We start from the raw sequence: 25,348 nt of genomic DNA, 5'->3' as shown, positions 1-25,348 counted from the left end.
CAATTTTGATAGACAACTCTGTATAATTAAAAATGGTGCCAGGTTAAACTGAAATGGAGTTATTAAATTTCTGTGATATTCGCTGTTTTTTTTAAAAAAAATTGCCAATATTGTAATGTTGATTGCGAAATCACAGCATATTTTCGAGAATGTGTTTGTGATAAGGATTAATTATTAAGGATTAATGATTAAGGATTAATATATCTGTAATCTGATGAAACGACAAATAGAAGATATCTGTGCCAAATATGCTACGTCATAACGAATACCTCGCTCATTTTATTTGAATCATTATCATTATTATAGTTTCGTGTATGAGGGGATTCAAGGTCATATTACATCGTATCACACGGATGTGAAGGTAGAGAAGAACGGACACTAATACGTTCCTTAGCTACTAGCCAAGTCGAGGTCTAAAATAATTTAATCGCGATTGCCCTCTGTGTGGGTCAATATTTTTTAGACACGAATTCCTGTGGAGACAAGCAACTGGCATATGATCATACGACCTGTTTTCCTAATAAGTGTTAAATCTAGTCATTTACTAGGGACGGATTTACCAATAGGACGAAGTAGGCAAGTGCCTATGGGCGACTGCCCATATTTTCAAATATCTTATTGGGTCATATGAAGTTGGTGAAGGAAAGGACAGTCAGCCGGCTGTCATACGTCCAAGGACGATAAGTTCGCCCATGCCATTTTGATATTAGATGTTAATAATACATTTGCGCGAGAACAAATCAGTTAACAACTATGTTTTCTCGTTTCATCTCCAACACAATGTATGTTTTCTATTTGTCGAAAAGAATTAATTATTAAATAGCTTAATGAATTTTTTCTGATGATTTAGTCTAAGCAGACTTTGAAACTTGGAAATAAAACTAATGGAAGTTTCATTGGTTAAAAAATTCTTTAGATTATTTTTCAAGCTAAAGGTAGACAAAATCTGCACTTATCTGAACAAATATTTCAGTCCTTCAGCTGACTCTCTCATACCACTCAAATGCTTGATATTGTACATCATCAGAACGGCTGTAGTGACGGCTGGTTCTTTGATTCTGCGTTTATTCCTATTTGGTGGGTTAATTCTCGGTACCATGAAATTATGATTTCCATTGTCCCTAAGGCTTTCCTGCAAATATAGAACAGAAGTAGTGCGTAAACGCTAGTTCAGTCGATATTAGATATAGGAGGAAGAATCTGAACTACATGAAATTCTATAACATTTGTAAATGAAAGTAGCCTACTTGGTGGAGCATTTATAGTTGCCACATTTCCCTAGTTGCTGATCTCGAGTTAAGACAATTTAGCCTTTGTTAACTCTTAAAACAAGGGTTCAGAATGGACTAAACTGTACCTGAACGCGGCCTGGTTGTTCTTTTATATCAGGAAAAACAAATAGAATTCCTAGGAATTGTTATAAGAATAGACCAAGACATCAAGGTGGAGAAAAAGCGCATCTGGGTGGAACTACGCACGATTTGGCAAAACAGATGGACCCAGGAATCCAAAGGAATGATTACCAGGAAATTCTTTCCAGACATCGAAGAAAGACAATTTAGCCTTTGTTAACTCTTAAAACCAGGGTTCGGAATGGACCGGACCATACCTGAACGGAGTTTGGTTGTTCGTCATATGCATAGAATATGACATAACACATGTAATGTCATGTCATTCTATTAAGGGTAAGTTATGATAATTAACAAACGTTTCGTTTGGTAAATTTTTCCATTTAGATTCCCTGCGTAAGAAGCATTTAAGGGAATGAGTTTAAATCTTGCCTTAAATATGGCTATGCTTTTGTCTTTGGAATATTTATTTTTATTATTTATTTATATTATTATTGAATCTCAGAATGGTGGAATAATCGTGCAGTAAATGTAGGGAACCCTTTTGAAATTTTCAATTGTTACTTGATCCAGAGAATCTTGGTCATTTGGAAACTTATTATTCGTGTGACGACTGATTTTTTTCAAATGAAATAACTAGAAATTACAATCTCTAAATAAGAAATAATTTGAGCAATTATTAACAAATAATTTCAGCATCAGTCGCACTGATTGTTTTACTGATTCGCTCTTCCTCTAATCACTTTACTTTAGCTTTTTCATGATAGCATATCCTTTCTAGTCTAAGGGACACTCCTCTCTCCTGTGTCTTATGAATAGAAACTACAAAGGGAAAGGGTAGAGAACTCTTACACATTTGTCCGCCTACTCCACACAAAAACCATTACTTCATATAACAAATCCTTTTCGAATCGATTCAGGATGTTTAATTGTAATCACTACGTGAATTTATTTTCCCAACCAGCTGGTTTATTACATTTTATTTGCTTGCTCACATAGATTTGCTAGAATTATTTATGAAATGCCTTTTGAGCCTGTAAATCAAATGCACTTATGGTTTTGGTTGTAGTTTTACAGTCTGTGGGTTCTTTACCCCTTGAAGTAAGTAGACGATTAGACCGCTTCTAGTCGGATAAATATACAAGGTCTTTTATGTAGTATTAATGTCCTATCAATGTAGTATTAATGTCCATAAATTAAATTTTTGTCCACGTGTATGTGAATTATTTTATCCATACTTAGTTTGGATTTTTATTTATTTTGTTTAAAAAAAAAATTACATTAAAATCAGACACCCCACCGTCTCTTTTTTTTCTTAACCGTACACTACATTTTTCCTACACTTTAGTCGACTTCCCTGGATAACAATTCTTTTTAGCTATATTTGTAATACGAGGGATGATCTCTACATGTAAATTTTACTTCCTGATGTGGTAAAGGAATCTTACCTTGAAAGAATACAAGAAATTATGTGAAGACCTCGATTAGTTTTCGTAAAAGCAAATTATGTTTATATATGTAGACTTATCGTACTGTATATACGAATTCTCTTAATGTAAATGTCATCGAATAAATATATAATTTAGCCATCAAACATTTATTTATACGTTCCTATTTATAGCAATAATGTTATAATTGCAAAATAATTTCAGCTTCATATTCGTAAATCATTTCACTTTTGTATTCACACCAAAAGAATCAAGAATATTAAGATTAAGAATTATCAAAACAATGTTTAACTATTAAATAAAATCGAAGGTGTCAAAAATATTCCTCAATCAAAGCATATAAATTAACATTAACATTTCTGACTCTAATCAAAATAATAATATATATTTAATAAAGAGGATTTATGTGGAAAATTATATCGAGAAAGAAAATGGGAAAAGAAAAAAAATTGATGAGAGACGACAAAAGAACACACGCTGAATCAGGGCACATAAAATGGAGTTTCGATCCTCTCGTTCCCATTTATTCTATTCTAAATGGAATCTAGGGTTTTAGGTGAATCAGCGACTTAGGCCATACAGCGCTGTTGTATATTGTAAATTGCGTGCGTTCTTTGGTGGTAGTCTGTTTTCTGGATGAAAAACCCGAGTTTTCGATGAGAAAAAAAACCATACTGGTTGTATGGTTTTTTCTCACCTGAAACTCGGGTGATTAATACAATCAGGGTGTCAACTTGCTCGATGGCAGGGTGGGCCCCCCTTGCAATAACATTAGACAATATGTTAAAAATGTTAATGACCTTTTAGTAGCTTGAAAATATAATAGAAATTCCAATATTATTACTGTATGCAACTAAATTTACGTTGTATTACTATTTTAATAAAATTGTTTAATAAAATCATTTTTATTAAAAGGTGGGCTCCCTTTGTCTCCTGGCAACCAATATTTTTAGACCCAGTCCGCCACTGCATACAACCCTCCCCTGAGACCGATTAACTCAGCCACTACGTTGTGGAAAAAGTAAAAATTCCTCGCGTTATTGATTAGATTCGAACCCCGGATTTTCCCACTAAGTGTGGGGAGGACGGTGCTTATATGCAATGAGATATAGATGTTATACCTAATTTGAATGCGAAAATTCAGTTAGGTATTTTTGATGACCTTTAATTCAAGTAGTACTTCAATTTACACCTGAGACAAAAAAAAAAAAAAAAAAAAAAACATTCCGAAAATATAAGTGATCGTAGAAAACTAGCTTCTAAATTGATTTGGGGTATGCTATTAGTGTACACAAAGTTTTGTATTAGTACGTTTTCATTTCTGATTATCATTTCATATACAGTACTTCTTTGTACCAATTTAATACTGCACACATAGAAGTGTGCCTTCTTCATGCTTACTAGAAGAAATCAATAAATCCTTTAGTCATAAAATGAGCATGTTTTCTTTTTATATATATTTCATATTAGTAAAAATAATAAGAGGAGTATACCTCAATATAGTGCGTAGAACACTTCCGTATGATACCCTCCAGAAATTAAAAAGGAAAAATCGACAACTTACCGGTACATTAGAGTAGCTATATGTGTATTTGAACATTAGAGTAAATTATAAATAATTAAATAAACATTTTAACACAATTCAAATCAATTTAAAAACAATTAAAAATCAAATTAACGCAATGATTTTTAATTGTTTAAATTGATTTGAATTGTGTTAAAATGTTTATTTAATTAATTATAATTTACTCTAATGTACCGGTAAGTTGTCGATTTTTTCGTTTTTTTCTGTTTTAATTTCTGGAGGGTATCATACGGAAGTGTTCTACGCACTATATTGAGGTATACTCCTCTTATTATTTTTACTAATATTATTATCAACGTAGAACATTGAGTAGTACAGCTCTGATTCATACTATATATTTCATATATATGCAAGGCAAATATCAAAGCAATGGCGAGTTGGGGGCCTACTTGAAGAGGAGTGCATCTTGATAATTTTTTTATTAACTCGATTATAGAATTAGTGCGTATATTTATAACATTGCCATGTTTTTACAGAGCAGCATAAGTTTAAAAATCACTCAAGCTTATAAAATATGGCATTGTTAAATTCGATTTAGATTTTCCATTCATGTAAATGGAAAATCTAAATGGTAAAATATAGGTTTCATTTAGCGTTTCTATGCACCGAAAATCACAGTCAAGCTTTAACATTTGAAAGCCACTTATGGCCTACGCAGCAACCAGTTTCCAGTGGTACCTGGAAACCGTTGCTGTGTAGACCATAAAAAAGTGCGATTTACTCTATTAAAGAAAACAATTATTTTTGCGAAAATGATACTCAAATTAGGAAATGTTGGGAACCATATCCTAGAGTTTCCACGTGTCGATCGGTTGATTTTCAACAATTCTTTCTTTCAGACATGTCATGGACATTTTTTTTACAACAGCCCTAACTGGAAAGCCCTCTGTTGTGTCGAATGTCTCCTCGTTATCTAGTATTTTCTTAGTACAAAGTTTAAAAGTTTGCCCTTTCGTCTTCAAAGTTTCATTTCATACCTGTTCATTAATTTTTTTCGTTTTAATGTTAATTATAAAATATATAACGAAAAAGTGATTCTTAATATAAAACTGAAAATATATTTACCATATATGATTAAATACAGGAGACCAATAGCAATATTTTCTCATTAGATCTTCCTACTCCTGTGACTTTTTCACAATTCAGTTAACTAGTTATGCATTGTTAATCTTATTGCATTCACATTTGTTTGTGCAGATTTATGTGCAGGCTGCCCAACATTAGATGATGGAAGTGTCAAGATTTAAGCTGGACGCTTCAATCTCAAGCGTATGATACAAATTCTGAAGAACATTCGGTGGACGAGTCTACGAAGAACATTCAGTGAACGAGTCATTACAAGCGCCATTTTTATGTACGAGAACAAGATAAAGAAACAGATGTTTGATGCAGCAATATGCTCTCAGTTAAAGTACGTTAAGACACGAAATCTGTAGAAGAGTGTTCTTTAAATCCCTTTACAGCATATCTGCATATCGAATTCTATTTTTATGGATGACGCAGATACATTTATCTATTTCGATCACAGCCGAAGAGCAACAGAGTTCGTTTTCTGCCATTCCAGGACATAATATCACCATATAAACAGCACAACATTTATTTCATATTCTGACCTTTCAGGTCACTAGTAAGACTAACTACAGTAGACAAAAGCGACATGGGCATTGAATAACAGCGGCACCACAACTCAGGAACGTAATGCGATATGAAAGAAAATTCACTATCAGGAAGATTAAAAAAATACATTTACCAATTCTACCATGTAGGAACTGTTAATGCTATTGAAAACTCTAAGGATTGCATTGACAAGAGGATGAACTGTACTACAAAATGATATCGAAAGGATTTTCTATAAAATTAAGACATTCTATATTTGCTCCGGGACTCCCATGTGGTGCCAGAGAAACTGATCCACATTCAGTACTCCTGACTACAAAAGAAAATCACAAGAATTCCTTCAAAACGCTAGAAAAAGTTAAAAGGTATTTCCCCATTCGTTGTCCTTTCTATACCCAATTTTGAAAACATGCGCTTTCAAACTGGTTCTTCTTGATGGGCCCACTCATTTGGAACCCCCCCCCCCCTTAGAATATAAGCTGTTGACATATATGCCAACCTCTGGACAGTATCCCGAGGATAAGGAAGTGACTCTTCGAAAGCTTGAATTGCATTAAACCTCAGCAAGGGTTATAGCCACTCCAGCATCTGTTCCTCTCCAATTTACTTTGATGCTAATGCTGTATTTAGATCAACTGCCAAGAGGCGTATTTCCACCGCGTTAAAAGCATACGAGATTTTAAGTAATCTTTTGGGTTTTGCTCACCTAGTAAGACAAAAGTGGGCTTCCCACCTTCGGCTACCATATGGTCATGTGGCTCTTTACACTCTTTAGCCACTTATTACAAGTCTCTGACAAAATCTGCACCAATGTTACTCCCATTGTTGCCTTTGGGGATATTACTACTGCAGGAGAACCGATATAAGGGAAGTCACTCTCGTGAACTCTCAAATATCGGTTCTGCTTTCGAAATCGGCACATTTTTACACATTACTACGAATATATTTGACAAGGGATGAACGATAAGCAGACATTTGATTTTCTAAAATTTTGGTATGGCAGCTTATTTAAAAGGCCACTTTAAGATATCTTTTTATATATTTATTTGTCATTACAATGGCTGGGGAAACAGCACATCCCCCCCCCCCCCCAGTAAATGGGCATTTACAGTTCGAACTATTTTATGTCGGAACATTTTTTAATTAATGCATTAAATTTGGAGAAAATGACCGAACTGTAAATGGAAGTTATTACTGGTATTGCATTTTTCTTTTCTTGACATATCTTCCTAATTCTAACTAATATAAGAAATATAAGCGTGGGATCCATCTAAATATAATCGTGTCTCCCTATTATAACAAGAACTAACATTGGCACTCATCTCTTTGCACTCTAACGCTGCACCCAATTAATGGTTTTGGAATCTATCATAACAGCTAACCCTATTGTTCTTTGGTAGGCGAGCAGCAGACTGATGGTGATGGTGTTTGTTTTGTTGCTTCTAGACAGCTTTCACCCTCTAATCATAAAGAGTTAAAAGAGAGGTAATTTTCCTGTATTCTGACAGCTATCACTGCCATTTTGTCAGGTAAGTACACATCACCTTGTGGATGACGTAATTCCAATGAGCACTTTAGTTCCAGGAATATCCTCTGTATGTCTGTCTGTTTATTTTACAGGCGTTGTGTTAAAAATGTACAAAAAAAAAAAAAAATGTGTTTAAAAATGTTAACATTCTTCAAGGGGCAAAGGGAATCGGTTTTAAACTAAGAATGAAAGAACACTGTTCTACCACTTATTAATACTTAAACATGCTGTTTATATTTTTCAAATGAATTGCGTGGAAAAGGACGAAGTTCGATATATATTTAAGCAGACCACTGTTTCTCCAGACTGTGTTTCACAAGTTACATACACACATTAATGAATATTCATTGAGCCATATAATTATTTATAATTACAACTGCCATGTCTGTCTGTGGTGGTCATAGTGATTACCTTAAATACTAAATAATATCTTTAAGTTGTATTAGTTTTAGATTCTTTAAAACTAATACAACGTAAAGGTTGAAATAAATTATAATTCTATCAAATAACTTCCCTGCCTACTCACTTACCTTCTCGATTAAACCGTTGCTTGTGAACTGAACACTAAACACTTATTAAATTATTAGAAAACTACTGTTAAAAAGGGCACTATTGAAAACAATACAATGGCTAAAACTATTGTCAACAATCTCTAGAAACAAAAGCCACTGGCCTAAAAAATGATTATACAGTATTTCTATTATTAAGTATACAAACTTCAAAAATCTAGGTGATACTACACAGGGTAAGACATATATCCTTTTAGAGAGAAATAACTTTTATTATTTAATTCTTAAATATTTTCCTTGTGGGTGGGCCTCCAAAATTCTTCGTTTTCAAAAGTGACTCACTGGGCAACTTGCGTTGTTGAATCGAAAAGAACGTAATGCTCCTGAACTATAAAAAATAATGCCAAACCCAATGTTGCAAGAAGTGCAATCAAAAGAAGTGGAAATTTTCCCAGCAGGTAATCAAATTGACTTTTTAAACAGGATTATGTCGAAAACTATATTCTTGATGAAGAATATAGTTTTATGATTCTACTTATACCGAAAATATAATTGGCAAAATCCCCTCTCTGCCCTCCTTTGAAAGGGAGAGGGGGGGCGTTGGGGAGTTTTCACTTTCAACACAAAGAGCCCCACTTTCAAGTAGCGCCCTTTTGTAGTACTGGGATTTGGCTTAAAGGTAATGTTCCTTAAAATTGCGGCACTATCATAAGAAGTTGCCTCAGTATTGCACTGCAAATAAACGAGACATAATATACCATTTCGCCCTTTCGAGACGTATAATATAGCACGAAATCTTTAATGTCAATTAAAGAGAAGGTATGTAGAATTATTTTTCATCACAATATAATTACTGTTGAACTAAAGTCCTTCAAGAAAACATCATTTTTACTCTTCATGAAAGAGTTTCAACCCCATATTTTTACGGATAGCAAGGGGAAAATTTATGGGCAGCTATATTTAAGGACGCTTTCTTTTCGTAATATCAAGGTGATCCAAGAAGTAATATTAAGTCCATATATAATTTAATAGCCAATTCGTTATTCGAGTAAAGTAAAAACAAAATTACTAAAGTAGAAACGAACAAATAGGTATCGAAAAAAAAAGTAATGGGACTGGGACTAAGTCATGCAAATAGCGCATTCCAACTTGTTAAGCTGTACACAAAGAAGCCTACCGTGTTCGCGTATTTCTCATGTCTCCTTTATATCCACTAAAAGATCTTCTAATCCATATTCTTTTTAACCCTAGAAATTTTCGGCGTTATTCGAGTATCAAAAACATTGACATCGAATGGTGGTGTCACTGATCCATTTGAATACTGGAAAAAAAAAATTCCAAATTTCATTTCTAATTAGAGTTTTAAAATGTAATTTCTTTCATATAATTCAGCACACTTTGGTTATCCTTCGCAATATCAGGACTCGCACAAAATCACCATAACAATAAAAACGAGTAAATCGTCTAATTATTAAAGCAATGAAAATACTTTACACTTACATTGCTTTACCCACGAATACGATAAAAATTAGCTGAGATATACAAAGACAAACAGAGGTGGAATTAAACGGCGTGCCAATCATTATGGCAATGGACGTTGGAGATCCATGACATCACTGCCCATTACCCTTCCTGATATTCGAATATCGCCGTATTTTTATATCATTCAAATAAGATTTTGTATTGTGGTAAAGTATCGGAAATGAATGGCTGAGCAAAGGTAACTCCTCTTCCCTCCCCCACTGATTTAGATTGATCAGTAATTTTTTAAGTATACTTGAATGTATTTATAATTTTTATTTTCAAGATTTTTAAAAAAATTGTCCAAATTTTTTTAGGACAAAAAAATTGCCTGTTAATAAGAAATTTCACGCATTTTTCGTGCACAGCAATAGTATTTTGCATTCATAATTCAGCTGGAGCCGTGAATAGATGGTGTCTTCTTCTGATATTCGCGAAACTTCAGGATCTGTACAATAGAAATGTCACATAAGAAGGAAGAGTAGTGCCTGGTCTAATTACCGTAACATTCGACTTAATAACTGCCAAAATTGAGTCGAATGTTGTTTACGTTTTTTTCAAAACTTAAAAGAAATCATTCAGTACAGTATACCGTTGAACTGGTCCACAAGGAAAAACTGGCCTTGTGGACCAGTTCAATGGCGTAACTGCTGGGTGGGTGGGGAGGATGGTCTGGGGCTGCGAACGTATAATGATTTGATATGGTGCTAATAAAGAATGAGAGGAGCCAAGTCCTAAAAGAAATGTTTAATATTTAAGTAGGTGTGCCCATACTAAGATTGAAGTACAAATATGGCATTCACAAACTTCAATAATGTCTTGGTACGCTATATATATATCACAACTGTTTCAGGTGGGGCTATTCCCTCCTCCAAAATTCAATCAGCTAATTACCTAAACTTCCAGTTTTCTCGAAATGAACGAGAGGTAGTGAACTCTCTATATCGTCATGGAGGTCCTGGCGCACATTTGACAAATTTTTGGTGAGTTTTCATTCGGTGGATTCAGACCATCTACAACTACTTTCACTGACGTCTCATAGCCTTTGTTGCTTTGGCACTTAACATACACATAACTATCAATGCAGCGGTCGTGATGCTCACAGCCGAACAAATAAGTTTTCCTCCACAAAGAGATGCCTCGGTATTGCGATATCATGGCAACTCGTTTTGAAAGCAAAGTTTCTTCTGCTGTGAGCATTATCTCATTTCATTAACTAAGCAGTTTAAATCCTGCTAGCTACAAAACACAGAACAGTCCTCTAACTGCACATAATTTCAAAGTGGCTAAAGCGCGTCAGCATTTTATAATTTTGACGATCAAAGACTCTTTTGGTTTCGAGTCAGAGAAGGTGAAAAGTTTGATTTTGACTGCCTCAATATCTGCAATCATCAAAATTGTTGCAGATTTTTTTCTATCAAAGTGATGTGTGTGAACTCAAAACCTCGAAATAACTCGTAGCGGAAAATCCTATTCCCTCTGCCTGGGGTCGGTTACCAGAGCGGTGCCGAAGGTGAGGCGAACGAGGCTTTTGCCTCAGGTCAAAACCTGAAAGGGGCGCCAAAAGAAAGATTAAATAACTGCCAACGTTTTCGATTTTATGTTTTGATTATTCCAATCCGTTTATCATCTTGCTTTTGCAAGACGAAAATCTTTGTCGTGTACAGATACCGAGCTCTGTTCGCTAGCGCTATCTGGGGCGCCACCATGGTTGTTGCCTCACTGGTTGTCATTTTTATAACCTCAACTTTAATTTTTTATTAAAACGTATACCAGAAATGTATTTTAAATTTAATTTTTTAATAATTTTTTTAAAAATATATTTTAGGGGAGGGCCCAATTTTTCATTCTTGCCTCAGGTACTAAATTAGCTTGGCACGGCCCTGTCGGTTACCTACAGCCGAATACATTTGGTCGCCATAGTACTCGCACAGTTTTTTCCAGTGGTCACACCATAGCAGTGACATGCCAAGAAAACTTCAATATGGAGGGGAAGTTGATAGAAAATTGGTTTACCATTATGATAACCAGACGCCCTAATTTCAAAGTCTCAGTTCAACAACAACAAATATATATATATTTAGAGAGGTTGACCCTCAAAATAAATTTAGAGAACTCTTACTTCAAAAAGACACATTACACAACATTTTATTATTCATTTGAAACAGCACATATTTTTATGTATGACGCATGCGACATAAAGGACAAACCCTTTGCTCCAAATATAAGATATACGCACCTAAAATATTCCAGTAGTCAGATAAGGAGCGCAATCCACAAAATTAACCATGCACGTTATCTGGAGAGAGAGAGAAAGGCAAAGCATTCTCGATGCTCATTGGCTGTTTTTAGTATTAGTCGGCAAATTATGCTAGAAAGCAAGCTTATAAAGCAACAGAAAAAAAAAAAATTCCCACATCACCTGTCCATCTACTCCGATAATTTTTTTGTTTACTTATTAAATGGAAAAAAAAGAAACACCTTTTTAAATACCGCTTTCATTTTAGTCTATAAAGGAAAAAAAATTCCATGGTTATTTCAATTACATGATAGGGTTAAGGGTTACGAATAAACAGACTCATACTTAATATTGGATTACTTTATGACATCCAACATAATAATCCTTTCGTTATGCTGGTCATCATTCAGATTTTGCGATTAACAACTCACGTTTAGAAAATGAAAAGAGTTAACATAAAATCATTCTTTCTTTCATTCCATGCATGTTTTTAGAAATGCGTTTTGCAGAAATGTGGTAGTTTCTGTTAACATTCGCTTTGTTCGTTCGTTCGTGTGTCCATTCGTATGCATACACAACAGCGCCACTGTACCGACAGAATTTTGATAAAATCTAATCTTGGAGGTCCTTAATGAAATTCAGTTTTGGTCTACAGTGGACAATGTGGACTTTATAAAATGCACCAATTTTTGACATAACAGGAAGCCGATTTCAAGGACATGGACCTGAAGGTTGTTAGAAGTGACGATGCCATCCATATGTAAAGAATGCGTAAAGGAAATACAATCGTCATTTTGGATAAACAACTGAGCAATCATCAGTACCTACTTTAGGAATACACATTGAATGCCATCCTGACTAAAAAGATGGGACTAAATCATTCTAAAAGAAAAAAAAATCAGGGTTTAATATTTCGCTAAAATCTCTCATTAGTTAAATTTTACCGTTGGAAGGGTACAACAAAATAACTGATCAACATCTAGAAATTCCCAGAACCTCTGAAATCGTAACCAAGTGGTCAAACGATAGTACAAACATTTGAATTGACCGTGGTTCGAACTACGGAACTGCTAAATACGGTGCTGATCTTTTTTTAAAATCTAAGTTCTAAAATTCTCTTGTAAACAAATAAAAAAATTATCTCACGACCCTCGCCTCCACCTTACTGGCTGCAGCAGTCTGAAATAGAAGGACCTGATTTTTCACTGATCTTACCACTGTAAGATCAGTGACATAACTCCCAGTAATACTGAATTGGAGTCCAAAGCACTCAAAATCCCCCTCTCCCAAAAGTTCTCATCTGGGAAGATGGCAAAGCATGCCTAGTACTCTTCAATGAATAAAATCAGGGACACCTTTGCTTGACAAGCTAGAAGCAAAATCATGCACATTTTCACCGGATTCCACAAATTTAAACATGTGGAAAGCATCCCCAGGAACCCACGACATGATGAAAGGCCCCCATTTTACTGACAAGTTTTTTTTTTTTTTTTTTGATTTGGTAGTTGTTGGCGCATCGGCTTCTGTGGCCATATTGCACCTCCCAAGGTTTTTGCAGTATTTTGATCCAAGCCCGAGGCGGGAATCGAACCCGCGACCTTTGGGTTGCCGGGCAGGTACTTTACCCACTCGGCTAGCCCGGTCGGCTTTACTGACAAGTATACGAAAATATACGTTGGCTAATCTTTCGGTGCAATCACACGATGAAAGAACAAAGTAGAAACTTTCTGAAAAATGAACACGCTTGATTCGGTGGCTAGAGTCATCATTGTCGACGAAGCTTTAATTTGATCTCAATTATGCCATAGTTCTTTTCTCCGACCATAATCGGAAAAAGAGGAAATTCATTGAAGTCCAGTTTTTCGTATGAATTCATCTACAAGCCACAAATAAGAACAGATCCTTAACATCAACCTTTCCATGAATCAATAAGTTCAAAGATTAGATCATCAAACCTATTCACACACAGTACGGAACTCCCAGGAACATTCCATATTCTACCCCGACGTTGCAAACAGTGTTCTTCCAACGCGCGTTCTGACAGCCTTCGAATAACTTCGTAACTCAACGCGACTCATGAGGATCGTCAGCAAACCACTTCCAGTGCCTCTTAAACTACTTCGCGGCATGCATTCATTCCCTCTTTCACGCACGTTCTGGTACTGGTGTCGTAGAACAGTCGCTTTTTGTTATCATCATTCCTTGCGTCTCATATTTGAACTCGAATGACACCTAAGAATAGGAATAGAATAATCCTTATTTTGTAATGTCCGTGGCTATTCGTTATATATTTCGAAATTAAATACCACGTTTTTCTCAATACAACGAACGGTGATGTAATTTTCCTGTTCACATTATTTTTAACACCATTGATAATTGGCAGAAAAATATTTGATAAGTGATTAACATTACAAAAATTGAATTCACTAATCACTAATCTTTAATTTGTGTTTCAAAGGCAAATATCTAATGGGTGCATTTGTTCTTTTTTTCCAGCAGGGCGAAAGGAACTACGGAAATGCGATCTTTTTCCCTAAAGATCCCAGTCGATCCGAATGGACTGTTCTCCCACTGTTTTATTATCGGCCCAAGTCCACATTTACCTATAGTCACGTTATTTATGGTTAACGTAATTAACCTATGTAAATTGTAAAGAATGCAGCTATTTATATTGAGACAACTATTCGTAATTGTCTTTACTGTGCCACAACAAACCTTTTGTGCCAGGAGGAACCTTTTTCCCTTTGAGAATTGTATTAAAGTATTTTGGTTTTGTTGTGGTAGTTTTTACTGTGGCTTATTGAAGTGTAGATGGAAATTATTTCCGATGGAGTACTCCGAATATTTAAGAAGGTTCTAAGGGATTTAAGTTATGATGCCAATTAAAATTAAGTACAATGAAATGAATAAAAATCAATGTGTTAATAGATGTAATAAACGCTTTGTATATTTATTGCTTTTATAAGCTGAGCTGTGCAGTCGAAGTTAATCCCCCTTTCTGTAAACTAGAATGGAACGACCTTAAATCTCTTTTTTTTATGTTAATCACTTTTCTGTACACTAGATGTAGAATGGAACGATCTTAAACCACTCTTAGTGCGTTAATAGACGAGAATTGGTTGCTGAGAAAGCGAATGATGCAGAAGGAAACCGAGACTCACTAACTGGTGTCTAGTGATATGCCGGGGGGAGGTAAGATGTATTACTTATTCAGTCATCACGAACAGATTGTTTTGGTTCAACAGGAGATGGTATTATTAAGGAATTTTACGGATGCGAATCTTGTTGATTAATTCTACACTTGAGAGGCGATGTGAAGCTTTAAGGGGAAGATTTTATCAATATGGTCCACCCTAGTCAGAAAAAGGATTTTATTTTGCAAGGATAGAATACATTGAACAGAGTAAGTGAAGGACGTAATATGTTCAAGGCAGCTGCTAGAGGCGATGTGAAGCTTTAAGGGGAAGATTTTATCAGTATGGTCCACTCTAGTCAGAAAAAGGATTTTATTTTGCAAGGATAGAATACATTGAACAGAGTAAGTGAAGGACGTAATATGTTCAAGGAAGCTGCTAATGGCGACGGGGAGACAGATATGAAATTGGTAACTGACATAAATCAAGCTCTGATTTGCATTTACTTAAAGACTCGAGCGAAAGTTTTTAGAGTCCAAGGTGAACCATAGCTCGGGGATGATAAGTTATCGGTTAATTATGTAAAAGGATGGGACGAAATCAATATACAACAGGATAGCAATGGCATAACATGTTTCAGTAATTACAAGGAATTCTGTAGGACATCGAACAACAAGAAACTTCAATTTAAAATGCTTATATAAGAATATTAGTTGTACTGTAATTGAAATGGATAAATAGATGTGTGAATGTTCGTGTGAGAAGAATAACTGGGGTTTGATGTCTTATGTAAGGGATAACGAGTTTCATTTTGTAAGGAGAGGCAGCAACGGATGGGGAAAGGCATGGCTTTTAAATAAAATATCACTGCGATAAGCATTGAGTCTGCGTGGTTTAAGAATGTTTGACAAAGGAAACTTAAGAGGGACATAATACAACTCGGGTAAATAACACAGTGCCTTAATGGGAGATTTTAAAAGTACATTGATTGCAAAATGGTGAACTGGTACCTCGATCTACGGATAAATTTTTTGAATCAATTTGATGACCTATCTGCATCCACATTCGGGAAGAGTACTGGAGTGTGAATATTTTTTGTCTGATCATTGCTAGCGATCCAATATGATGTCTCAAGAACCATTATTAAGGGGAAACAGTTATAATTTCACTAAAGTAGACTGTTGCAGACTATTAGAATGGAGACTATTGCAGACTATTAGAATGGACCTCTGGTCCATTCTAATAGGGGGTGCCTCAAAGTTTGGCTCTGTAGCCACTTTTGTTTATCATTTTCTCTGGATGATAGCGACGAGGGAATAAAGAGTATGATATTGAAATCTGTAGACGATATAAAAGTTGAGAGGGCAGGTAACGTACAAGTTAAGCTCATCTCCTGAATGATTGGGATGTGCTGCATGGGTGGTCTGAAAAGGAGACAGTTATGTTTTAATGCTGCTGAATGTAAGGTTCTACAAGTTGCAGCGGGGGTGGGAGGGGTGGAGAAAAGCTGAAGGGTTTAAATGAGAAAACAGAATTCGGTATTATGATACCATAAGACTTGAAGTTTACGATGAATTGCAAGCAAATGGCCAGAAAAGCACGGTGTTTTATCAGTGACTTACTGTACTTTTGCATCCAGAAAGTATAGTGAAGTTACAAATAAATGCCGAGACCGCATTCGGAATATTCTGTTTTTTTGGAGCCTGCATTCACATTATTTAAGACCTTTTCAAGAAGGGTCCAAGGAGGCGACTCATCTGGTGAGAACAACTAAAGAACATTCTTAGGAAGAAAGACTGCGAAGACATCAGTTAAGAGTTTAGACTACTCATCTCGAACGAAATCCGATTGAGCTACATAAGGCATCTGGTGGGAATTGGGGGGGAGAAAGTGCCTTATGCAGCTGAACATGAACGATGGTAAGATTTCTCTATTAAAAGCGGAGGCTTAAATTCAAACTGTCAGGTAAAACTAATAGACTAGATCTCAGGAAGTTTACGTGTGGCATATTGGAATGTGATTCCCTCATTGGTTGAGGGCACAGTCTCAAGAAATTTAAAGGGCAGCTGGATCGGTACCTTCTGGCAGTGGGAAGAGTATAATTAGAGCAGGTACCGAGCGTTTTTTTAATTGACTTTTAAGGTGATGGGCAAAAGCCTGGCTCCTAGCGTATTTGACTCTTACTAATTTTATTTACAGAGACTTACTCCTATCCCCCATACTGTAATAAAGAGAGTTGCAAGATCATGAAGCGAAATAAAAGTTTCCCATGTGTGTGTATGTGAGAGAGGGCACCCCTGTTTTCTTGTTTAACATATGTGAAGATAAATTTAAATTGAAATGTCTAGGTTAAAAAAATAACTAAGTAAAGTTTCTGGAACAGAAATGTGGACTCATCTCCACCCGCTAGCAGTTTTTAAAACATTTATAAGAGGAGTTTTCCATAAAAAGTTGCTTGATTTCATGTTTAATCACGCGCGCACAACCTAGAAAAGGACTTATGAAAATATCCATTTAAACATAATTAGTTTAAAGATCTTTCGAATGAAATTGAAATAATACTCCACACACAAATGATGAAAAAGAAAAAGTGTAGCTACGAGGGTGACCTTTGAAAATGATTTTTATGAACATTATGGAAAAAAGTATTTCGGATTCAGGGACACATTTTTATGTGATATTAAGATGCAACTTAAAAGAATATAAGTAAAGAAACAGCTTTATCACTCGCTGCGAATACAGCAAGGCAAAAAAAAAGTCCGTAAAAAATACCGGAAGAATTCCTAAACAAACAAAAAGTGATATAAAAGCAGCACTGATACTCAACCGAATGCTTATCAACTGAGATTTGGGGACTAAACGAGTATAATTTTACGAGAAATGTATCAATTCCCAGGATTTAAAATCGGAAAATGAGTTCCCAATTTTAAAACAGTCGCAAAGGCAAGGAGGGAAAAATAAAAACACTTAACTAAAACGGGTACCGTATACTGAAGAGGTCAGAGCTCCCAATCATTGCGAGGAAAGCAACAGGCAGAAGGGAGCTAGACCTGTCACTCACAACGATCCATCGGAAGGGGTACCAGGTTGTAAAGAATACAAGGAATAAAATCAGTAATAAATGTGTGAAAACGTAGTGTTTCAAGTCACATCTCTAAATCATTGAATGAGTTATTCAGGAGTGCCCTCTCCTCCCCAACTAAATACTTATATCATATGAACTTACGCCATTAATCTCCTCAGCTTTTGCGCTCCTCCTAACCTTGCATCCATGGCAGGTTCCACAGTCGCTACACCCTCGTCTCAGCACTGTTAGGAAGTTAGATGTAAAGTTTTAAAAATTTCAGTTCATAATTCTTACGCTTTTCATTATTTTGTGAGTGGGATCATTCTCAAAATGACCCACATAAGTGTTCTTGTCAATTGCCACTGGATAAGAAACTGAACGTCACCATTGAAAAGCAAACAACGAAGGACAAGTGGCTGTTCATCGAACCACAGATACACTGTGTATAAAACTACGATGGGAAAAACTTTGTCAAATGTTTGTGTTCGCACTGTATGTGTGTCATAAAGAAATCAATAAAAAAATCAGATTTAAAAGCATTCAGTTACTTTTGTTTTAATTCAGTTCATAAAGTGATCACATCGGGGACAGTTTCTTGTAAAGCTGTTATAATCAGTGAATCAAATCAAATAATGATCTGTGAAATAAAAACCTATTACACCACGTTGAAGAGATAATCGCAAACTGCAACTAGTAAAGCTCAAAAGGTAACAACTTCCATCTGCATACGAACAAAAATTAAAAATTAGTAAAGTACAAAAAAAATCTAATAAATAAGTAGAAGCCAACACTCGCCCAAGGAAGCACAACGAACTGTCTCCTGTTTAAAGTATGGTTCAACTGATGGGTTAAGTGGAGTTCGGAAACTCCATTTCACCCATCATGCAAAATGCAGCACCCATAAAAGAAAATAACCTAAAGAAAGAAAGTTTAAGGAACCATGGGGACCAATTCTTCGATGGGTATCTGCCCTATGGAAATTCCCAAAACACTCGCCCATGGCTTGCTTGACGTAATTTGCAATTTTGCTCTTCGCTATGACAGGAATTCCAATTGGAAATTTCCGCAGTGCCGATGCCTCTTCAAAAAGTGGTCAATTGGTTCCCCTAAACTTTCTTTCAGGTTTTTTCTTCTTTAATGGGTATCTGCATGGCCTGTTGAGTTGAGTTAAGTGGAGTGGGAAAGGGATTTCCAATCTTATGTTCGGCAACAGTTGCACCATACTTTAAGCAAGGTCTCCGGCTACGCTTACCGTTTTTAATCTCATAATTTTTTTATGAAAACTCCAAACACGAAAGGTAATAGAACCTATATTATTAGTACCTTACGTGGGTTGAAGGCTGAGAAGACAGAAGATACTTATTGAATTTCTGTAGATTGTAATTTTCAAGAAATACGTGTAAAGGGAGATTATTCCAAAAAAGAGAAGTTAAAGGGATAAATAAATTCTGCTTATGTTTTGAAATGTAAACTTATTTTTGATAAAAATGTAAACTGAGGTTAAAAATGTTTTATGTTTTTTGACTTGAAAAATGAAGTAATAATAAAAACAATTTTAATAGAAACTTTTAACTTATTTATTGTACAATAAAAAGGTATAAGAATAAAATTTAAACGCTTAAGTTAAATTTAAGAATGATTTTATATTACACGTTTTCTTGGTTTGCTAGCAATTATACTGGGTGAGGCAACCCCAGCCATGGTCGGTTTGGCCGGGGGCCTCACACAATTTTTCTTTATTGCATAACAATAGCGTTTTAATTTCAAAAATCATTAACTTTTATCATTTACCTAGAGCATTTATGCAGAGTTCTTTTCATTTTTACCTTTATATAGTTTCTGACAGTTGTAATTTTAAAAGAAACTTCGATCAGCTTCTTTTTTTATTATTTATATTTTTACCAGAAGTATTGATAGTATAAAAATGCATATAAAGCAAATTTCGTAAGCACACATTAGTAATATCATTCGTTAATAAACTTTAATTTTGTTCTTCTACCTCCAGTCACATAGCTCCCTTAGGAGCTGTTGTGACCACTAACAAATTCCTCCAACTGCATCGATCGTGTGCTATTTTAGCAGCATCGTAAAGTGTCATGCCCAGAATTTCACTGATCCACCTAGTTGCAGGTCTTCCTCTGCACCTCTTCCCCTCGATTTTTCCTTCCATCAATCAAATGCTTTTTCATGATCTATAAAACACAAAACGACTGGAACATTGAATTCTTTGCATTTTTCAATAATCAGTTGTAGACTTAAGATCTGATCTGTAGTTCCTGTAAATTTGTAAAATTTGGGAAACGGAACGGTGGCCTCAGATTGAAACCTGCTTGCTCTTCTGGCATTTCTTCTACAAGTTTTCTTGAGATTCTGTTTAATATGATTTTAAGAAGAATCTTGCTAGCGTGAGAAATTAGTCCAGAAGAGCAAATTTTCAGATGTCCTTTTTTTTGGTAAGGGGATGAAAATTGATTTCTTCCAATCTGATGGCCACCGTCCCGTTTTTCCAAATTTTACAATCATTTTATGAAAAACCTCGCGCCCTTCACACATGTAGTTTTAATCAATTCCGCTGAGATTTCATCAATTCCACGTTAGTTCTCTGATGGCTTTTTCGACTTCTTCCTTCAGTGGAACTGGTTCATGATCACACTCCTGAAAAGGGGGTGGCAGATCATTAGTGCCAGCAGGTGCTCCGAAGAGCTGCTCACAGTATTCTTTCCACATTCCTTTGACTGTGTTCTTCTCTGTTAAACTCTCCCCTTTGGAGTCTTTAATTACATTAAATTTTGGTCGGAACTTTTGTCTTAAGGATTTAATTACATCATACATCGTTTTAGGGTTGTTTCGTTTGTTGTGGTATTCGATTTCTTGATACTTTCGATTGATATAATCCTGTTTGTCCTGGCTTAAACAACGCTTGATGACTTTGCTTAGTTTCTGATACGTTTCGTTTCCTTGTATACCCTGAGCTTTTGCAGTTCTTCTCTGTTCAATAAGTTTAAAAGTGGCTTCTGTAATCCAAGGCTTCCTGATCTTTGACCTTTCTCTAATGTGTCTATTTGCTGAATCCTTAATAATGCTTTTTGTATTTTTCCATATTTCCTCAGGCAGCATATCATCATCTGGTTCTAATAGAGCTTGAAAACGATTGCCTGTTTCAAACATATAATCGTTTGGAATATTTTCTACATCTAATCGTCTAGAAAAAACCGTATTCATGATCTTTTTCAGCTTCAGCTTGAGAACGATGTGGAGTAGCTAATGCTCTCTGCCACAATCTGCTCCAGGAAGTGTTTTTGCTGTGATTACACTGGAACGCCACCTTTGCTGCATAAGGATATAATCAATCTCATTCCTTGTTTTATGATCAGGAGATTTCGATGTGTAAAGCCTTCTCGGGTTCTGCTGAAAGCAGGTGTTACATATGACAAGACTGTTCAGATGACAAAATTCAATTAAACTTTCATCCCGCTGATTTCTAGTGCCAAGAACAAACCTACCACATTCCGGACTAGAAGAAACTGTTTTGCCTACTTTTGCATTAAAATCACCCATGCGTATCAAAACATCCTTTTTTGGGACCAGATCAAGAGCTGACTGGAGACTTTCATAATAAACGTCCATATCTTCGTCTGTGGATGTCGGTGCATATGCAACTAAAAATGTGAGATTTACTGGCTGGCTCTGAAGTTTAACCGTCATCATTCTACTATTAATAGGATTGTATCCAAGAAGAGACTTTGAACATTCCTTATTCCAAATGACAGTGACACCATGTTCTTTTGATTATGATCTTCTATTCCGATTTTATAGTATTTCGATAATTTTAACGAAATCCGGGATTGATCGAGTTCGAATCCCAGTCTTCTGGTGTTCATATAAAAACGGAAAATGAAAAATCCTAGTACGAACCCCTAGTATAATTTACTCATCCCAACAGATGCCTGACATCACAAAGAAACAGAAATACCATCTCTAATGGGCTGTCAACATCTGTTTCATTCTAGGTCACACCGTGGGCGAGTTAATCGGTCTCAGGCAGGAGATGCTTATTAAATTTTAAAATTTATTAAATGCATTTTGGAAATATGAAAACCAAACAATATCGTGTTTATATCGATAACGAAGAAACAATCAACATCTCTTCAATGAAAAGGAGTTTTTGAATCTAGGCGAGCAATGCAGGTGTAAGTTTTACAGAGCCTGAAGGTGTATGACATTTGGCTAATTATCTTGTATTTTCAAGCTGATTAGCCCTAATCAGTTTACTTCAAAATATAATAACCACCTTCCTAATACATAATACCACACCGATCTTCCCCAAACCGGGCTAATTCACAATTATGATATACTTAGTGGATTTTTCTAAATTGTTTTACCACAATGACTGGGCTGGTCCCAGAGCTGAAGCAGGCTACACATGGGAGCAGCCGCTAATGGGCCTGCTGTATGCTGGCCACCAAATTTTGATTAAAACTAATAAGAATACCATCTCCTATTGGGACGGGGAATCACTTAACCTCCTGCTTACACAGCATCAGCCAAAAAAAAAAAAAAAAAAAAAAATTCACCCATTCATTCGTTCCAAATGTTTGTCTACTTCTGCCTTGAATTTATTTAATTTAAGCTATCAACCTCCACAACTACAGATGGAAGTTTGTTCCAGCAATCAACCACCCGCTGGCTAAAGGCAAATTTCCGCACATCTATTCTATAACTGTTTTTCCTCAGTTTGAATCTATGCCCCCCTCAGTTTTGTAATCTGAGCACGAGAAAGAATCCCATCAGCATTGAGCCTGCTCAATCCATTCAGGTGCCTGGTCTCCAGACGCTGCAATTTGCAGACCTTGAGCCTTTCTTCATAAGAGCGCCCCTTTTGTGCTTGTTTGTTTGTTTTAGAGTTTTAATGCGCATTAGCATCTAAGGCTATAATGCGCCAAGTCAACCCCTTTTGTGCATGAAAGGTTAAAGGCAATATTAATTAATTAATGTAAAGCTATGTATGAGTACTAGATAAATTTAAATTGTGCGAATAGCATGGGTTCCTTTTGTCTGTATGTGAAACTGTAAGCGTAAATGTCTGCGTGCGTGTTTAAGTGTGTGCGAAAGTTTCTTGTGTTCTGTTGAAAAAAACTAAAAGAAAGAAATTCGAAAATGTGAGTTTATATCCTGGAAGCGGTGCATGTTCTGGCTATAAACACACAAATGTCTGCGCGCGTGTGTGTGTGTCTGTAGAAATGGGTGAACAAATGGGGCGTCGAAGTTGTATTCATATAACATGTCTATCCTTCAGATGTCTATATAAATGGGATAACGCCTGTGTATGTAGGTCTGTTGTTGGTTTATGTGTGCGCGAAAGGGAATAAGTATAGTCAATGGTGTAATCTTTGGTATTCGCGCATCTTTTTGTGTACGGAAGAATGAGGCACTGTTCGCTTAACTTTGTGATGTTGTGAAATGTTGATGACGAAATGAAAGATGACATTATGAAAGTTGATGACGTTGTAGAGCAGATATCACCTTTTAAGGGCACAAAAGGTGATATTGTTGTACACGTTGGAACTAATGGCATTAAGAGTAAGAGATCTGTAAATTTACTCAACAAGTACAGGTCAATGTTGAAAAAAGTTGCGAATTAGAGTTGAATGTGAAAGTGTATGCAATTCTGCCCAGACACGATAGGAGGGAATATATGATGAGAGCCTTGTCAATCAAATCGGTCCTAGAAAGATTGTGCAAGGCTGATTGTGCATGCTGATGGGATTCTTCCTCTTGCTCAGATTAAGGACCTGAGGGGACATAGTTTGAAATTGAGGAGGAAAGACAGTTGTAGAATAGAGGTGCGGAAATTTTCCTTTAGCCAGCGGGTGGTTGATTGGTGGAACAGACTTCCGTCTTTTTTATTATCTTTATTTTCTCCTAAGAGATACCCGCTTACGGCTATTTAACCAGGGGGTGCACATTGTGGAAGTTGGTAGCCTAAATAAATAAATTGAAAGAGAAGCTGGACAGGCATTTGGAACGAATGGAGGGTTTTTTTTTTTTTTTTTTTCTTGACTGATGCTGCAAAAGCTTGCTTTCTTGCATCGTATACCTTTACTAATGCTAATGCTAACTTGTTTGTTTCTGCTGGATACGCGTTATATAAAAAAAACTTGCATGATTAGAATGTCTGCGTGCGGCTAATCTAAACTAATAAAGCAAACTTATCTGCGAAAAGATCTAAACCTTCCAAACACTTCCTAGTTCATTTTACAAATATTAGTGATCTCAGCTGTAATCTCAATGATGTCCATTTCCACTTGCAGTCTGCCATGTACTTTTTCTCACTGAATCTCAGTTATCGGTTGATTCAACCACTGCTCACCTCAGTTGCCCAAAATATTCGCTGTATGATTCCTTTCGCCTCAGAGGCGGTACTTGTGCATATGTCTGTTCCGATATTCCATGTCAAAGACTTGGTAATTTGGAATCTCCTCTTTTCGATCTTTTCTGGCTTAAAATCTCTCTACCTCATTTATCTGTTGTCTCTACCGTTCTCCCAACTCCATTAATCACTTGGAATTCGTTGACTTCCTCTCTTTGCAACTTCACTTTCTGCAGTCCAACTTTCCTAATGGTGAGGTAATTTTCCTTGGTGATTTCAATGTTGACAACTCCAGCCGACTTCCGTTTTCTAGTAACACCGACCCAGCTGGTCGAGATGCTGAAGTTTTTGCAATTATTAATGACCTCGTACAGATTTTTCATTTACCTATCAGAACACCGAACAATCCTAACCATACAGCCAACACGCTTGATCTTTTTCTCGCAAACAACCCTTCTAAGTACACGGTCGAAGTTAGTGGTCCTTTAGGCACCTCAGATCATAACTTGGTGATTGTCTCTTCTCCAATGGAGCCTTTATTTCATGGCTATTCCCAACCTCGTGTTGTTTAGCATTACAAGAATGCAAGATAGGATGACCTGCGAGATTTCTTTTCTTCTTTTCCTTGGTCGGATTACTGTTTCAAAACTTCTGATGTCAACGTTTGCTCCAATCGTGTCAGTGAAATTATTCTTGTAGTAATGAAATCCTTTATTCCACCTTAAAATCTCGTCTTTTATCTAAACCTTGGTTTTCCAATAAATGTGCTAAACTGTTCAAGAGAAGAATGTTGCATATCATAATTGATTTGTTTCCAATTCTTCAGTTTCATTTTCTGCCTATACCAGAGCTCGCAACAATTGTAAAGCAGTTCTTAATCAGTCCAAACTAGATTTTGAACAGGCTAAGAGTAGAAAACTGGCTTCATGCCCTAATGGTTACCGAACATTCTGGTCACTTGCCAAAGCTATTGCCTGCAAC

General features: G+C 35.9%; 1 protein-coding gene across 3 annotated transcripts in view; it reads left to right on the top strand.

Annotated features, from left to right (window-relative positions):
• LOC150076515 (carboxypeptidase D-like) overlaps window positions 1–14,573 on the top strand; it is a 118,542-nt gene extending 103,969 nt beyond the window's left edge. Inside the window, exons 10-11 of one of the 3 annotated variants that reach the window (XR_016547828.1) lie at window positions 7,400–7,528; window positions 14,296–14,407. Coding sequence is in view for 2 of the 3 variants with exons in the window: in XM_090387791.1 (XP_090243917.1) it covers window positions 14,293–14,424 (132 nt within the window). In the remaining variant the exon portion in view is untranslated. Of the gene's footprint in view, window positions 1–7,399; window positions 7,529–14,292 lie in introns of all 3 variants that reach the window. The other 2 variants (XM_090387792.1, XM_090387791.1) reach the window with 2 other exon arrangements.
• Window positions 14,574–25,348: the final 10,775 nt, after the last annotated feature.

This window comes from Mastigoproctus giganteus, chromosome 13 (genome assembly GCF_048544385.1).
Source record: "Mastigoproctus giganteus isolate SK-2022 chromosome 13, ASM4854438v1, whole genome shotgun sequence".
Taxonomy (NCBI): Eukaryota; Metazoa; Arthropoda; class Arachnida; order Uropygi; family Thelyphonidae; genus Mastigoproctus; species Mastigoproctus giganteus.
This window is presented reverse-complemented; position numbering and strand designations above follow the sequence as displayed.